At 42.8% G+C, this 18,365-nt stretch overlaps 1 protein-coding gene across 1 annotated transcript in view; it reads right to left on the bottom strand.

The window, feature by feature from the left end:
- The window catches only part of LOC115078196 (misshapen-like kinase 1), a 1,532,819-nt gene that overhangs the window by 743,693 nt on the left and 770,761 nt on the right, over positions 1–18,365 (bottom strand). The window contains 1 exon segment of the mRNA XM_029580940.1: positions 16,132–16,314. Within this exon segment, the coding sequence (XP_029436800.1) occupies positions 16,132–16,314 (183 nt within the window).

Below are 18,365 nucleotides of genomic sequence, written 5' to 3'. Positions count from 1 at the left end.
GCAGATTCCTGTATGCCAGAAACCAGAGGGGAGAGTCCACCAGAAACCTTCGCAGATCTGCATACTGCAGTATCCAAGACGATCTGGTGCCACCAGAAGCATAATCCCCCTGTGACTCTCGACCGTCCGAACCATTCTGCCCAACATATGCCATGGGGGAAAAGCAGATAGCAGCTTGCCCTCTGGCTACTCCTGCATGACAGCATCAATGCCCAATGACTTTGGATTTATCCTGCGACTGAAGAATCAAAGAACCTTTGCATTCCAAGAAGTCGCCGGCAGGCTCAGAAACAGAAGGCCCCAGCAATTCACTATTAGCTGAAATGCCTCATCTGACAAGTCCCATTCTTCGAGATCCAAACTCTGTCTGCTGAGAAAGAGCAGACTTTCTCAGCAGAGTTTGATCCAGGAGAATGGGAATGGATCAATTGTCTTTTCCTGCAATGTGTGTAGTTGAGATCTCCTCAAGATGCCCTTCCGCCCATTCCATAAGTTGGTCTATTTCCTATGGCACTTGCTGGCTTTTGGTTCCTCCCAGCCAACTGATGTAGGCCATTGTCATTGCATTGTCTGACATTATCCAACCCACTCAACCCTGCAACCTGTTCCCAAACTACAAGCATGCCAACTGGACCGCACGGGCTTAGAGTCAATTGATGTTCCAGAGAGAATTTTCTACACTCCAGTACCTTTGTGCTGCCAGCTCCTGACAGTGAGCTTCCCAAGCCTGGAGGATCGCATCTGTCATGAGTAATAGTCAGTCTGGTAATCTGAAGGAAACTGCCTTTCTTAGATGATCTGATTTTCACCACAACTGTGGTTGAGAGCAGACCTCCAACAACAGGTGGATCCGAATCAAATAGTCTTGAAATATGGGCTCCAACGAGAAAGCAGAGTGTACTGAAGAGAACGAATATGCACCCTTGCCCACAGTACCATTTCCAGGGTTGCCATCATCAATCTGGGCATGTGAAGATAGGAGCACATTATTGGAGATATTGCGTTCGTTAATAGACACACTTGTGACATCAGCTACTGAATACATCCCTCTAGCAAGAAGATCCTGCCCCGTTTAGTGTCGAACAGAACACCGAGATACTCTAGCAACTGTGAGGGCTGAAGATTGTTCTTTGCTGGGTTTATTTATTTATTTGTTTGTTTGTTGAGTTTTATATACCGTCATTCGGTAGAGCCATCATAACTTTTATGACCCAACCTAGCTCCTGCAACAAGGAGATCACCATGTACGAGACCTAGAGACTCTCGGCTCAAATCAGAAAGTTGTCCAACTATAGGAGAACCAGGATCCCATCTTTTCTCATCTCCACTGCAACCATCTGAACCTTGGAAAAAGTTCTGGGCACAGTAGCCAAACAAAAAAGGTAGCGCTCAAAACGGATGACATCCCAAAACCGTGAAACACAGAAATTGCTGATGTTCTAATCAGATGAGAATATGCAGGTATGCCTTGTAGAGATCAGAGGAACTCCCCCTCAACTGTACTGCCATTATCACCAAGTGCAAGGTTTTGATGTGAAAACAAGTCACATGCAAATGATGGTTGACTCCTTTGAGATTCAGGATGGGATGAAAGGAGCTCTCCTTCTTGGGCTCACCGTAATAAATGGAATATTGGCCAGTATTTACTTCAGATAGGGGCAATAGAACCCCAGCACGCAGGCTGAAAAGTCTTGACAATGTAAATTCCATGGCCTGTCTTTTGAGGAGAGTTGCAAAGAGACAACATGAACACATCCCAAGGAACACTGCGAAACTCCAGCGCATATCCATCTCTTATCACTTACAGAACACACTGGTCTACCATGAACTCGACCCACCTCTGATAAAAAAAAAAAGATAGACAACCTGAGAGAGAGAGTCATTTGGATTGTTAAATGACAAAGGAGTTAAAGGGGTTCATAGGGAAAATAAGGCCATTGCAGAAAGACTAAAATTCTTTGCTTCTGAGTTTACTAATGTTACTAATAAGGATGCTGGGGAGAAACCCATTCCAGAGCCTGACTTCAGTGCCAGGAAAAATAGTAGAAACTATTCTAAAGATCAAAATCACAGAGCATATAGACAGACATGGTTTAAGGGAACACAGTCAGCATGGATTTATCCAAGGGTAGTCTTGCCTTCAAATCTGCTTCATTTTTTTTGAAGGTGCTAATAAATGTGAATAAAGCTGAACCAGTAGATGTAGTGTATTTGGATTTTCAGAAGATGTTTGACAAAGGCCCTTATGAGAGGCTTTTAAGAAAACTAAAAAGTCATGGCATAAGAGGCGATGTCCTTAAGTGGATTACAAACTAGTTAAAAGTCAGGAATCAGATAGGAGGAATAAATGGTCAATTTTCTCAGTGGAAAAGGGTAAACAGTGGAGTGCCTCAGGGATCTGTACTTGGATCGATGCTTTTCAATATATTTATAAATGATCAGGAAAGGAATACGAGTGAGGTTATCAAATTTGCAGATGATATAAAATTATTCAGATTAGTTAAATCACAAGCGAATTGTGATAAATTGCAGAAGGATCCAGCAAGACTGGAAGACTGGGCATCCAAATGGTAGATGAAATTTAATGTGGATAAGTGCAAGATGATGCAACCTTGCTGTAGTTACACGATGTTAGGATCCATATTAGGAGCTACCATCCAGGAAAAAGGTTGACGCGTCATAGTGGATAATACATTGAAATTGTCAGCTCAATGTACTGCGGCACTCAAAAAAGCAAACAGAAAATTAGGAGTTATTAGGAAGGGAACTGTGAGAAAACAGAAAATATCATAATGCCTCTGTATCGCTCCATGGTGAGGACCACACCTTGAGTACTGTGTACAATTCTGGTCGCCACATCTCAAAAAAGATATAGTTGCATTGGAGAAGGTACAGGGAAGGGCAACCAAAAGGGGATGGAATGACTCTCCGTTGAGGAAAGGCTAAAGAGGTTAGGGCTGTTGAGCTTGGAGAAGAGATGGCTGAGGGGGGATATGATAGAGGGCTACAAAATTATGAGAGCTTTAAAATGGTTAAATGTGAATCAGCTATTTACTCTTTCGGATAATAAAAGGACTAGGGGGTAACTCCATGAAGTTAGCAAGTAACATTTAAAACAGAGAAGAACATTATTTTTCACTCAATGCACAATTAAGCACTGACATTTTTTGCCAGAGAATGTGGTTAGTGCAGTTAGTATAGCTGGGTTTAAAAAAGGTTAAGATAAGTTCATGGAGAAGTCCGTTAACTGCTATTAATCAAGTTGACTTAGAGAATAGCCACTGCTATTACTGGCATTAGTAGCATGGGATCTACTTAATGTCAGAGTTCTTGCCAGATACTTGTAACCTGGATTGGCCACTGTTGGAAACAGGATGCTGGGCTTCATGGACCCTTGGTCTGACCAGGCATGGCAACCTCTTATGTTCCTATCTTGATATCCCAGAGGGGAGTGTTTCACTACCAGAGCCTGTGCCCCATCTGGGCTGCCTGGGACAAAATGACTGATAGCTACCCAAAAGTCAGGCCCTCTGATATGTTGTTCCTCTGAAGGGTCAAAAATGCTTAAACCCTCTAGTATGACTTCTCATGCTGAAGTATCATGGTGCTTGGCTTTCTCTGGAGACCAAGATCCTTGTGTCTGCAGATTGGCCACATGGGCTCCCCAGCCAAGGTTGGAAGCATCGGTGGTGAGAGTTATTTGAGGGTCTGGAGCCTGAAAGGGCAAGCCTTGCAGGAGATTGTTCTGATTTTTCCACCAGGCAAGAGACTAACGGAGTGAGTCGGTTATGTGGAAAATGGTCGACAGGGGCTGAATGCTTTGAGTCCATAGAGAACTTAGAGTCCACTGCATAGAAATGACGGCAGAAGAAGACCAAACGGCCCATCCAGTCTGCCCAGCAAGCTTTGCACTTTTTTTTTCTCATACTTATCTGTTTCTCTTGGCTCTTAATAACCTTTTGGTTCTATTTCCCTTCCAGCCCTACCATTAATGTAGAGAGCAGTGTTGGAACTGCATCTAAGTGAAATATCTAGCTTAATTAGTTAGGGGTAGTAACCGCCGGAATAAGCAAGCTAAACCCATGCTTATTTGTTTACCCAGACGATGTAATTCAGTCCTTGTTGGTTGTCTGTATATAGATCCACTTTTCTTCATTCCCCCTGCCGTTGAAGCAGAGAGCTATGCTGGATATGCATTGAAAGTGAAGTATCAGGCTTATTTGGTTCGGGGTAGTAACCGCTGTAACAAACAAGCTACTCCCCGCTTTTTTGTGAATGAAAATCCTTTTTTCCACATTTCCTCTTGCCGTTGAAGCTTAGAGCAATGTTGGAGTCGCATTAACCGTGTGTATGTTTATTGAATAAGGGTATTATCTCCAGGTAGTAGCCGTCATTCCCGCGAGCCACCCACTCTTCATTCACGTCCTCTAGACCAGGGGTCCCCAACCACCGGTCCGCGGACCGGGACCGGGCCGTGGGAGTTTTTTGCCGGTCCGCGGCGCCACCAAGCACCGGCAGGTGTGTCGCGTGCTCCCGGTCTCTCCCGCTGCTCTTCCTTCCCTGCTGCCGTTGCCGCTGGGCTATCAGCACGTTCAAGCCCAGCGGAAACGGCAGCGGTGCAAAAAAAAAAAAAAAAAGTTGTGGCATCCGCGGCTGGCCTTTTCTTCTTCCCGCCCCCCCCCTCCCTCTGACCCGGAACAGGAAGTGAATCGTGGTGCGCGGGAAGGAGAAAGAGCCGTGCCGCATGACAAAATAGCAGCGGTGACAGCAGCATCGGCTCCCGAGCAATTGAAGCAGCTGATAATAGGTAAAGGAGACAGCAACGTGAGCCTCCCGCGGCCGATGGGATTCTTCTTTCTTGGCCTGCAGGGGCTGGAGGAGGAGGTGGTGCAGCTACCGTTTGTGCTCAGGGGGGGGGGGGGGGGAGGAAGTGAGTGAGAGAAAGAGAGAGAAGCAGGCAGCCAGCATGTGTGATTGACTGGTCAGAGAGCTGATATGTGTGTGTGTGTGTGTATGTGAGAGACAATGAAAGTGATTGCTCAGGGAGATAACTGATGTGAATGTGAGAGTGTGAGACATTAGTCAGGGAGGTGACTGATGTGTGTGTGTGAGAGAGAAAAAGCATGGAAGTGAGAAGTCTGGGTATGTGAGAAAGCATGGGCGTAAGAAGCCTGGTGTTGTGGGGGTGAAAGAAAGCATGGGAGTGAGAAACCTGGGTGAGTGTGCATGCATGAGAGAGAGAGACTGCTTGGTAAGGTGACGGTGTGTGTGAGAGAAAAAGACTGGTGTGTGTGAATGTGAGAGAATGTGATTCAGGGAATGAGAAGCCTGTGCACGTGGAGAGTGAGCATGGAAATGAGAGAGACTGGTGTGTGTGTAACAGAGAGAAAGTGATTATGGGAATGAGAAGCCTGTGCATGTGAAGAGAAGTGAGCATGGGAGTGAGAAACCTGGGTGTGTGTGAGACACAGCATAGGAGGGAGAAGACTGTATATCTGAAAGAGAACATGGGAGTGGGAAGCCTGTGTGTCTGTGTATATGCATGAGAGAGATCAGGTGACTGGTGTGTGTGTGTGTGTGTGTGTGTGTGTGTGTGTGTGTGAGGGAGAGAGAGAGAGAGAGAGAAATAAAGTGATTATGGGAATGAGAACATGGGAGTGAGAGACTGGTGAGTGTGTGTGTGAGAGAGAGACAGAGAAAGTGATTATGAGAGTGAGAAGCCCATATATGTAAGTAGAACACGGGAGTGGGAAGCCTGTGTGTGTGTGTATGGCATGAGAGAAACTGTTCAGGAAGGTGACTGGTGTGTGTGTGCCAAAGACTGTTTGGGAGATGATTGATGTGTGAGAGACAGAAACTGGTCATGGGGGCATGACTGGTATGGTGTGTGTGTGAGTCATGGGCACTAAGGAAGAGGACCATAAGTAAAGAGCTTAGCTTCTACTGCTGCTTCTGGTGTGTGCCACGGCCTGCAGGGAAGGGGAGTAGGACAGCTGCTGGAGGGGGTAAGTAAAAGTGGCTTTTTAAGTTTATTTTTCTTGACTGCCATTTTAATTGTGTGATGTCTGCTTTTTTGAAATATTTTATTGGTGTTTGGAGAATGTTTAATAGTTTTTATGAGTTTTTAATTGTTGGATGTTATTCTGTTCATAGCTGTTTTGAAACATTTATTCTGCTTATTAGTATAGTTTTACAATTATTTCTGTGTGGGGATCTATAGCTGCTTGCTAGTTCTGTTTTCCTAATAAGAGGTGTATTTGTTTTTAGGACCTGATTTAATATTTGTAGTGTTGCCTTTTCATAGATAGGGTTGCTCCTGTTTGAGTGTATTCCATAATACAGGTGCAACTGAGTGCAGATTAGTTTATGTGCATTACTACAGATCCTGGGAGTATGTTAGGTCTGTTCTGTGTCTGTTACCGAGATGAAATATTTTGCTAGCATGTAAGCGTTTGTATCGGTCTTATTTGTTGTGTTTTCTCAAGAGGACATGCATTGGTGGTAAACTGCTGTCTTTTCATAAGTAGGGCTATTGAGCCTGGAAGTTGAAGGAGTTTGAGTTACTGTTACTGAGATGTCACCAAAACCAGAATATCTTTTTTGTAGGGTGAGTTGTATGGGGAATGTCATAATTCTGCTTTACATCCATTATTGTGGGTCAGGGGGGTTCCCGTGGATACAAACTGTACTTTTACATCTAGCCCCGTGACGATCATGGGTCAGTGTGCCATGCATGTGAGAACCTATGGTGAGTTGAGTCACATTCACATTATAAATGTCATAATTAAATGATAAGTGTGCACTAAAATCCAACCCCCTCCATAACCCCGCCCTCATATGACCAAAGCCCCGCCCTGCCGGGCCATGGAAAAATGGTCTTGCTTGAAGCCGGTCCCTGGTGCAAAAAAGGTTGGGGACCACTGCTCTAGACTTTATGGATCCACAGTGTTTATCCCACGCCTCTTTGAAGTCCTTCACAGTTCTGGTCTTCACCACTTGCTCCGGAAGGGCATTCCAGGCATCCACCACCCTCTTCATGAAGAAATACTTCCTGACATTGGTTCTGAGTCTTCCTACCTGGAGCTTCAAATCGTGACCTCTGGTTCTGTTGATATTTTTCCCGATGGAAAAGGTTTGTCGTCGTCTTTGGATCATTAAAAACTTTCAAGTATCTGAAAGTCTCTAACTCTCATGGCCAAACGGGCCATTGGTGTGACCTGAACTGAGGACGCCATGTGTCCCAGGAGGATGAGAAAGTGGCGTGCAGTCGCGGAGTGCTGAGACTGCAGCTGGTGTGCAAGACACGCGAGAGTGAGAGCTCGTTGTCGAGGCAGAAAAGCCTTTGCCTGCAAGGTGTCCAAGTCTGCCCCAATGAACGACAAGGTTTGAGATGGGACTAAGTAGGATTTGTTGTAGTTGACGAGAAATCCTAATGAAATTAGAGTGTGTAAGGTTAGATTGAGGGACGATAGAGCAGCTTGCTGAGTGGGAGCCCTGATTAACCAGTCATCTAGATAGGGGTAGACGTGAACCCCTCTGGTCATGAGGAAGGCTGCAACTATTATGAGGCATTTTGTGAAGACTCGTGGTGCAGATGCTAGGCCGAATGGAAACAGTCGGTATTGATAGTGCTTGGGGCCTACTAGAAACCTCAGGTATTTGCGATGAGATGGAGTTATTGCAATATGAGTGTATGTGTCCTGGATGTCCAAAGAGCAGAGCCAGTCTCCTCTTTGCAGAAGAGGAAGAAGTGAGCCTAAGGTTACCATCTTGAATTTCTCTCACTGGAGGTACTTGTTGAGGGCCCGTAGGTCCAGGATAGGACTAACGCCTCCTGATTTTTTGAGTATTAGAAAGTACCGGGAATAGAACCCTAGGCCGTGCTGAGAGTAAGGTACGGGTTCTATTGCCTTGGACTGGAGAAGGAGGGAGACCTCTTGATCCAGAAGGATGGACTGATCAGATGTTCTCCACATTGATAGAGGTGGGGAGTCCGGTGGCATGGAGAGAAAGTTCAAATGGTAACCCTGAGCAATTATCACCAGTACCCATTGGTCTGAGGTGATTGAGTGCCATATGTTGTGGAAGTGGCACAATCGACTTCCCACTGGTATGTGAGGCAGTGGAAGCTGGCTGCTGCTTTCCAGTTTTAAGTCAAAAACCTGAAGCAGGCCCTGGTTGAGGAGCTGCTTGTGGTTTTTGTTTACATGTTTGACGAGACTGTGCTTTTTGAAAAGGTCTCGTGGCACAGGATCTGGTTGGTGGTGGGTAGGACTTCTTCGGGCGGAAGAATGACTTTTTAGAGGCCTTTCTGAAGGGCTGTTTAGAAGAATAGTCAGAAGGCATCAGAGAAAGCTGTCTTAGGGTTTCATGATGGTCCTTAAATTCCGCCACAGTTCACTGAATCTGTTCGCCAAACAGACTGTCCCCCCACACAGGGCAGGTCAGATAGCCTGTCTTGTACTTCAGGGCGAAGGTCAGAAGACTTGAGCCAGCCCATCTTCTTGCCGAAATAGCGGCTGCAGATACCCTAGTGGCAGTGTCAAAGATATCATAAGATCATTTGATCTCATGCTTGCCTGCCTCAAAACATAAGAACATAAGAAAATGCCATACTGGGTCAGACCAAGGGTCCATCAAGCCCAGCATCCTGTTTCCAACAGTGGCCAATCCAGGTCATAAGAACCTGGCAAGTACCCAAAAACTAAGTCTATTCCATGTAACCATTGCTAATGGCAGTGGCTATTCTCTAAGTGAACTTAATAGCAGGTAATGGACTTCTCCTCCAAGAACTTATCCAATCCTTTTTTAAACACAGCTATACTAACTGCACGAACCACATTCTCTGGCAACAAATTCCAGAGTTTCATTGTGCGTTGAGTAAAAAAGAACTTTCTCCGATTAGTTTTAAATGTGCCCCATGCTAACTTCATGGAGCGTCCCCTAGTCTTTCTACTATCCGAAAGAGTAAATAACCGATTCACATCTACCCATTCTAGACCTCTCATGATTTTAAACACCTCTATCATATCCCCTCTCAGTCGTCTCTTCTCCAAGCTGAAAAGTCCTTGTTTACTAGGGTTTGAAGCTGATCTTGGAATTGTTGAGGCAGGGTATCTGTCAAATCTTGTATCTGCTTAAAAATGACCCTATTATACTGGGTCATATAGAGCTGATAGGCGGCAATCCGGGAAATGAGCATTGAGCCTTGGAATACCCGGCGGCCAACGGCATCTAAAAACTTCTAATCCTTGCCCGGGGGAAAAGAGGTATGAGGCTTTGATCTCTTTGCTCTTTTTTGTGCCAAGACTTAAGACTTGGCTGTTTAAACAAGCATTCCCAGACTCCAATTAATTTAATTTCTCACCATCAAAAATATATATCACAGCCATTTCAATGCCATCTTTTTGTAATTAACGTTAGCTAACATTAACCTTTCCTTTTATTTCTCTCTTCGCCCAGTTCAATCATCCTTGTTATTTTTTTTTTATTTTTTTAAATTTTTTATTTTGCATTTTCAAACAAACATGATAGCAATACACGCATATCAAAAGATTGGGATTAAGGTAGACAAAAAAGATACAGGAACATAGAATTTCCCACAGGTATATCCATTTAAATGACACAAAATAAGCATAAGATAAGTTCACAAAACCAAATCATCCCATTATAAGGAAATAAGGAGGGAGAATCCTTATAATATTGGGAGTAACTAAGGAAAATTTTTTCATGAAAGAAGAGAGGCACAGCAATTAAATACTATCTTAAATCCCAAAACAGGAATTAGGTAGAGCTTTGTTTACTCAAGGAATGCGTATCTAGAAATATTCTTAACTGAGATGGATCAAAAAAGAGATATCTCACATCATTTAATCTAAGAATGCATTTGCAGGGATATCGTATGGTAATCTGCGCACCTATACCCCTGGCCTCCTGACACATTGCCAAGAAAATTTTTCTTCTCTGCTGGGTCGTTCTAGTCAAGTCTGGAAACATCCATAGCTTAAATCCAAAATACTTTTTTTCTCTATTTCTTAGAAAGAGTTTCAAAATCATATCTCTTTCTGAAACCGATGAAAAACAACGTCCCACAATAATCAATCTGTTCTTCTGAAGGTTGTTCAAGAAATTCTGTTAAATTTCCAATTTCTAAATTTGGAGGCTGATCACATTGTCCATCCTTTCTCTCTGTTTTTATAAAATATATTTTTGTTATAGATGGTATTAAATCTTTTGAAAGCAGCAAAATTTCCAGAAGATATTTCTTGAATTGCTCTAATGGGGAGATTATAGCAATATAAGGGAAGTTTAGAACTCTTAAGTTTTTAGCTCTCAGTTCATTTTCTAAATTTTCAATTTTTCTGGAATTTATCAATTCTCCTTGTATTAAGGTGTTTTGTGTGGTTTGTATCTGTGCTACTTGTTTTTCCAGTATTTGGATCTTGCTTGACTGAGATGTTATTAAAGGTTCAATTTGACAAACTCGCTGTTGTGTGTCCGTCATTATCCTTGATAAATTCCCTATAGCAGATTCCAGGGAGGTGAGAGTCTTCCATACCAATTCTAAAGTCACATTTTGAGGATTTATCTCAGTTATAGAAGAAATAGCTCTTACCAATCCTTCTTGTCGGCTTTCCTTCCCTTTTTCTGGGCCAGCCAACAATTTTTCTTCCCCCTGATGTATCAGCGCTGCCGGGTTCCGTTCAAGATTTCCTCCTGCGCTCATTTTCAGCCGAAACTGGTCTATGTGCTGCGATGAACTTTTACCCCCTGCAGCAATAGCGAGCCGTTCTGCCTCTGCAGGTTCCCTCCCGAGGGACAAAAAGTCACTCGGCAACTCCGGTCGAGCTTTCGTCCCGGATCCTGCGTCAGGTCTGCACGTGGGGTGAAGGCGTTTTGGGAGCCCCGGGGCTCAACGATGTCATCACATCCAAAGGCATTAGGCCTAGCTCCCTGCCCAACGCCACTGCGGATCTCCCCTCCGGGGTTGAGATTGCCGTGGGTGCAAAGAAATTCTCTATATTCAATTGCGAAAGGGCCTGCATCGGGGTGGTTGGGATATCCACCCAGAGCTTACCCTTTCACTTCGTATGAGGCATATCAGAACCAGGTATTCCACCAAAAACAGGAGCTCCTCCGCACACAACCTCTCTTTAAGCAGCCATTTTGGATTCTCCCCCACAGCCCTGGTCCACAATCATCCTTGTTATTTGTAACTGCTTTTTCCGCACTATAGTTCCAGTTCGAAGTTTATTGAGCACCCCTGTTTTACTGTGAACCAGCATGATGTGATTGTTTTCATGAATGCCGGTATATAAAAAACCTAAATAAATAAAAATAAAATAAATAAAAACTACAGATTGGTGATCCAATTGAGTTTTCTGAAAATCTGGAGCTGACTGCACCAAATAGGTAGTGTCAGCCTTTCTGTACACTGGAACAATGGAGCCAGGATGTTCCCAGTTCTTCTTGAGGAGGTCCAGAAGAACCTGGTGGATAGGGATGGAGGTTATTTCCTTGGGAGCATCCAGGAATTGAAGCAACTCCATCATCTGATGTCTGTCATCCTGTTCAGTCTGTAATTAGAAGGGAACCAATTCAGACATCTCCTTCACAAAATTTATAAAGGAGAGGTCCTCTGGAGGAGAATGCTTCCTACTTTCAGTGGGTGAAGGTGGTGAAGGTAAATCATCGGTGTCTGGCGAGGAATCATCAGTCCAGGTATCATAAGGATCAGCACCTGTCCCTCTAGGAACTAGAGGGGGACAGGGTGGTGGGATACCTGAAGGTTCTGGTCTAGGCTCTGAAGGAATCTGAGGAATTATAGGAGGTACCGATGAAGGCATCAAAGGCACCGGCGCAGGCATCGAGGGCATCGATGGATAGCTCCGTGGCGCTGACGGACGTATCAGCACCGATGGTTGGATCGGTGGCGAGGGACGCATCGGCATCGATGGCTGAAGTAGGACTCCGGATAGAGGGATGCGGAATAGTGTTCCTCCTCCCGATGACAGAGTAAGTGGCGAGGGCACAGGAGCCATCGGTGACCCGGGATCTATCAGTGAAAAAGCGGCAATGAGCGCTTCCATCCTGGATAGCAGCGGTGCCAACGCTGCTGGAATCCGGTAGGTGCTCTGTTCCACAATCGGTACCGGTGTCTGTGCCAGAGGAACCTGGAGTGTTGCATCACCTTGTCGATGGCCTCCTGAACCATCCGGTCCAGTTTATGAGGGTCTGTGATAGACATGGTGCAATTACATTCCAGGCACAGACGGAACCCCGACGCCATGGCCATGGAAAAATTGAGCCGCGGTACGGTCGACGGCCAGTAGGCCGCGGGGGCCAAACTCGACGGTAATCGAAGGAAAACGGGTAAAAACTTACCGGAATACCACGTCTTGAAAAAAGTTAAAGGAGGGACCCCTGTGGGGCAAATAAACTTTTAGTAATTCCGTGAGGAAAATTCCTGTAAGGAATCTCTGCAGAGCTCCTTTACCGCAAGGTTACTGCTGCGTGGAAAAAAAAAGACTGAAGGGGGACCCCTGCTGGCTGCAGGGTTAGTGCCATGCTGGGCATGCCCAGTAGGGGCCAGTCAAAGTTCTGGAAACTTTGACAAAAGTGTTCCGTGATTGGGCTCCATCCTGTTATGTCACCCATATGTGAGGACTATCATCCTGCTTGTCCTGTGAGAAAAGTATTTATCCAGCTAAGTAGATAGTCCGATATCTTGCGGACGGGTAATGGGTGTATCAGGGCGGGGCTACTTATCCAGTTAACTTAATCAGATAAGTGCCAATATTCAGACTTATTTGGTTAAATAAATGGATAAATTAGATTTACCATACAGCAGGTCTAACTTAGCGGGATATAAATTATCTGGTAAAATGGTGATTTTGACAAATATTCAGCAGCACAGCCGTGCTGCTGAATATCCCTTGTAAGTTGGTAAGTTGAATGGCCAGGAAACCTCAAGTGATTGACCAAGCAGTATGAGAAGAAACTTTAGTTTGTCATGCTTCTTGTTCTCCTCTGCTGTTAAAAACCCCTGGTTTAAAAAAATTAGCTTAATGGCTGCATATCATTTAGTTACTAAAGTATTGCAGGGTGGCAATAGGTTGCAAAAATAAGCATATATCCTTTCCTTTGCAGATGTCATTAGATAATTAGATGGTACCATCCATGTAAATTAGGATCTACACTTTCTTTGATATAGGTGCCTTATTGTAAACCGTTATGATGGTAAATAACTTAATGACGGTATATAAAAACTCTTAAATAAATAAATGGTCTTAAAGGCGCTACTCTACAATGGTTCTCTTATTATCTAGAAAATTGAACCTTTCAAGTAAAAATTGGTAATTCCTTATCTAAAAAGATCTGTCTTGACTCCAGTGTACCTCAGGGATCCTCTTCATCCACTATTTTTTTTAATATATACATGCTACCTTTGTGTCAACTCCTAGCTGATTTAGGGATTACGCATTATCTCTATGTGGATGATATACAATTTCTTGTTCCAATTAATGTCACAGTCGATAATGCTTTAAAATTAATACAAATCTATCTCTCTGCTATCACTCAATTCCACCAAACCGCTTTCAATTCCACCAAACCGCTTCAGATGCTACAAAATTCGGCCGCTAGAATTCTAACAAACTCCAACAGAAGAGACCACATTACACCCATCCTAAAAAACCTGCATTGGCTCCCAGTAAACTTTAGAATTCTTCACAAGTGTCTCACCATCATCCATAAAACCATTTACAACAGAACACCCATCGATTTACACTACCCACTCACGCTGCACTTCTCTTCTAGACCCATCAGAGAAGCATACAAGGGCTCGCTACACCCCCCCAGTCAAATCCACACATCTCTCATCCACCAAAGATCGAGCCTTCTCGACAGCGGCTCCAACCATCTGGAACTCCATGCCCCCAGATCTTAGACAAGAACCTTGCAGACTGACATTCAGAAAGAAACTCAAGACATGGCTATTTCCACAAGCCTTCCCTGATCTATAACCGCCCCAACTATAACAAATCGCCATGGTTCTCCAGTCGACGTAATTATTGATAACGATTTAAATTTGAGAAAACATATTAATAAAAAAAATGAAAGATGGTTATAATAAACTTCTTGTCTTGAAACGACTAAAACCGTTTCACTTGGATAATTTCTGCACGGTTTTACAATCGTTACTGATCTCAACTCTGAATTATTGCAACTCTTTTACTAGGCCTTCCAGGCTGCAATTTAAGGCCATTACAATTACTTCAAAATGCGGCAGCGAGAGAATTAACAGGTGGCAAAAAGTTTGACCATATTACTCCAATATTAAGCTCTTTACATTGGCTACCTGTCAGGCTAATACAGTAAAGTGCAGCCGTGCTAGCGCATCTTTTAACCCGCATTGGACGTGCGTTTTAAGCGCGTAAGCCGGGCGCGTGATTCAGTATCGTCTTTTTCGCGTCCTTACCGCGTGCCAAAAAAGACACGCTGCCATTAGCGCCCGCCACATGAAAATTTAGAATTGACTTTAAAATACTCTGGTCTTACATAAGTTCATTTATGGGAAAAATACTGAATGGCTTAATGTTGCCCTACACTTCTATACCCCACAATGTAACCTCAGATCAGCCAATAAAGGCCTTTTGGCCGTACCTTCGATTCGATCAGCCCATCTAAGTAATAGACAGAACTATTTCAATTGCAGGACTGAAGGTCTGGAACTCTTTGCCACCTGACCTGAGATTGCAGGCTGATTTTAAGAAACATCTTAAAACATGGCTTTTTAAAAAGGATTTTGAAGGGTATGATTGATATGTTTATTTATTCATCCTAATCGTTGCTGACAAGTATGTGAGATTTGCAGGAGCAGCTAATGATATGTCTGTCGAGTTTTTGTGAAAGGAGACTGATTGCCCTTATTTTGCCTTATTTTATTTTGCTTTTACCTTCATTTATTTTAAATTAATTTTGTGATACTACTTACTTTATTACTCTTACTTTTATTGCCATTTTTAGTTTGTATTTATACTTTTTACATTTTGCATTGTATTCTAATTTCTTTTTAATGTAAACCGTTGTGATAGTATATGGAACAATGGTATATAATTTTTTTTAAATAAATAAATTTGATGATGTCTCACGGACTGTTCAGAAGAGAATAATTTCCAGGAATGCATTCCATTTTCAGTATGTAATAATTTTGAAAAATACTTAATTTTTCCAATCTACCGAGGCAGGTATCAACTGAGAATCACAAAGCAGACAGAGAGGCATTGCCACAAGGGATCATTTATATATAAAAAAAGAATAACTTTTCGTTTAAGTAATTTCCCCCCTCCTTTCCCCTCTAATCCTTACCCACCCCGATCCCTTTATCCGCTTATTTTTGAATATAATATGTATCCTATTATACCCCTAATTTGCATATGTTAAGATACTACCTTTTGAATCTTGTAAACCATTGTGATGGCTTCACCGAACGACGGTATATAAAACTCAGCAAATAAATAAAATAAATAAATTTATACCGAGGAACTTATATCACAGAAGAAAGACTATAAAACCAGCATGGACGACATAAGCTTCCTATTCTCTTGCCATTCTGCAGAAATTGAGTGACAAAGTGATATATAACCTGCAAAGAGACATACATCTGAGATGGAAGTCAAATAGCAAACACACACACAAAAACACAGGCATCACCTAAAGGGAGTTCTGCAGCAGACATCAAACACAGGCAGCTCCTGCAATGAGTCATAGAGCAGAGGTTCTCACATATAAAGGAATCCTAGAATAAAGAGGCAAACACACATAGGTATCATCCAAAGGGGGTTCTAGAGGATAACACACATGCATCACTCAAAAGGCATTCCTGACAAGACACACATGCACACACAGTCATCACTAAAACAGTGTCCAAGAACAAAACACACACACATATAGGCATCACTCAAAGAGCATCTGAGAACAGACACACAAAAGGCATCACCAGAAGAGCATCCCAGAGCAGAAATTCATTTAGGCATCACATGAAGAGAATTCTTTCAGGGTGAGACCAGTCAAGTGCTTGAAAATTTGGCTTTAATAAATTGTCCTCATTGGCAGCAGGGCATACTGTACCTCTCTGGCCCAGGCTGGTTTGTCGCTAGGGTTCAGATTTCTGTTGTAGTGATACAGGGGTTTCTTCTCAGCTTGCTGTTGCTGCTGCTGCTGCAGGGACTTGAGGTATGCATGCTCCTGCTGCAGCTGTCTCTGCAGTCTCTCTGATTGTCTCTGCTCCTCCAGCTGCTTCCTTTTGTATTCCTGCAGAGAAAAGAGAAAAGGGTATGAATGTCTGAGATCTAGTATGGTTTGTAGCAATTAAGCAAAACGATTCATAGATTGGATGACCCTGAATATCTTCATTTGCCATTATAATCTGTTTCTATGACTTTAAATGAAGAAAGAGACTAAAGCCTGACAGTTTCTCACTCTGAAATCCATCTCTGCAGTCAAAAGGGGAACAGAACTCCAGGTTCCATCATCATTCTTTGGCTGGCTATTTTGCAAACGATAGCCCTCAAGAAGGAAGGGCTATGGATCTTATAGTGACACCTAGCAGTTGGCCAAGAAGCATCATGCAAGAACTTCTAGAAAAAGGCATCACATCTTGAGCAACAGGAGGAAGTTGCAGTGCATGGAAACAGTAAAACACTAAGAGATGCAATGGAGGACAAGGATGGATCTTAGATGGAAGCCGGGGAGGAAGGAATAAGAAATCTGTAATTTCAGGTGAGTCACTATCTCCCTGTGCCTCACTTCTAATTCTCAGCAGCCACTAAGCAATCAGAATAACTTTTCTTGTTCACCCATCTGGATCCTATAATATTGGTCTGACAGCAAATATTAGCCAGGCTTTCAAACCAAAGGATGCTTTAAACAGGTTCTTGAAGTACTAAAACTATGTGGGGATATATATATTTTATTTATTTTTATTTATTTTCTTTTTTAAACCGATGTAATGTTGAAACATCACATTGGTTTACAATAGAAGATAAAAAACTCAGCTATAAAAGAAAATTGAAAAAGATACATCTAAAATATTAAAAGCAATTAAAATAACATATTCAAATAAATATAAAAGTAGAGGTTAATATAACATTCTAATATAAAAGGTAATCATGAATAGAGTAAAAATATTAAATACAAATAAAAAGAAAAGACTCTGCTATGTGGCTTGGGCATCCATATTAGAATAATGGTGAAAATTGCCTCCAAAGAACTTTTTTCAGAAGAAAAGGTTGTAGAGGCTGGAGGATGTGGACTCAGAAGCAGCATAAAGAAGCATTTTGTCACAGAAATACTGGATGCAGAAACTGTCTCATAATGAAAACAGTGGCAGGGTTTAAACAACAACAAAAAAAAGTATCCAAATTCAATACTAGGATAAGTGGAGACAAACCTCTGTAGTGAGGGGTAAAGCCAGAGATCCAGTAGGTACTGCAGACGTTAGGGAAGAGAAGCAGAGATTGGGTAGACTCTGTGGTTGACAATGTTATCACAGCCTGTGCCTCTTTTTAAACCTTAAGATGCTGGCTTCTGAAGTGCTCTGACTGCAAAATAACTGGGATGCAATCCTGATAAAGCACACTAAACAAATTCAAAATATTATTATTCCTCAGGAGGTATTGTGCAGGTACACTCACCTCAAGTACATGCTGCTGGTGAATAGTCTACCAGCAAAAGGCTTTCAGACTTAAGGACGTAATGAGATGCGGCGACCAGAATTGCACACAGTATTCAAGACGCGGTCTCACCATGGAGCGATACAGAGGCAATATGACATTTTCCGTTTTATTCACCATTCCCTTTCTAATAATTTCCAACATTCTGTTTCCTTTTTTGACTGCCACAGCACACTGAACCGATTTCAATGTGTTATCCACTATGACGCCTAAATCACTTTCTTGGGTGGTAGCTCCTAATATGGAACCTAACATTGTGAACTATAGCATGGGTTATTGTTCCCTATATGCATCACCTTGCACTTATCCACATTTAATTTCATCTGCCATTTGGATGCCTAATTTTCCAGATAGGAGAATTAGAATGTAAAGCAGTGAATGATGACAGACATTATTGGCATAAATGGAATAAATGACAGTTTTATGGAGCAATTGGCTCAGGAACTGATGAGAGAGGGAGCAATTTTAGATCTAATTCTCAGTGGTGCACAGGATTTGGGGAAACAGGTAATGGTGGTGGGGCTGCTTGGCAATAGTGATCATAAAATATCAAATCTGAATTAATGATTGGAAGGGGGACAGTAAGCAAATCCAGGACTCTAGTGCTAAACTTTCAAAAGAGAAACTTTG

The sequence above is a fragment of the Rhinatrema bivittatum genome, chromosome 16, assembly GCF_901001135.1.
Source record: "Rhinatrema bivittatum chromosome 16, aRhiBiv1.1, whole genome shotgun sequence".
NCBI lineage: Eukaryota > Metazoa > Chordata > Amphibia > Gymnophiona > Rhinatrematidae > Rhinatrema > Rhinatrema bivittatum.
This window is presented reverse-complemented; position numbering and strand designations above follow the sequence as displayed.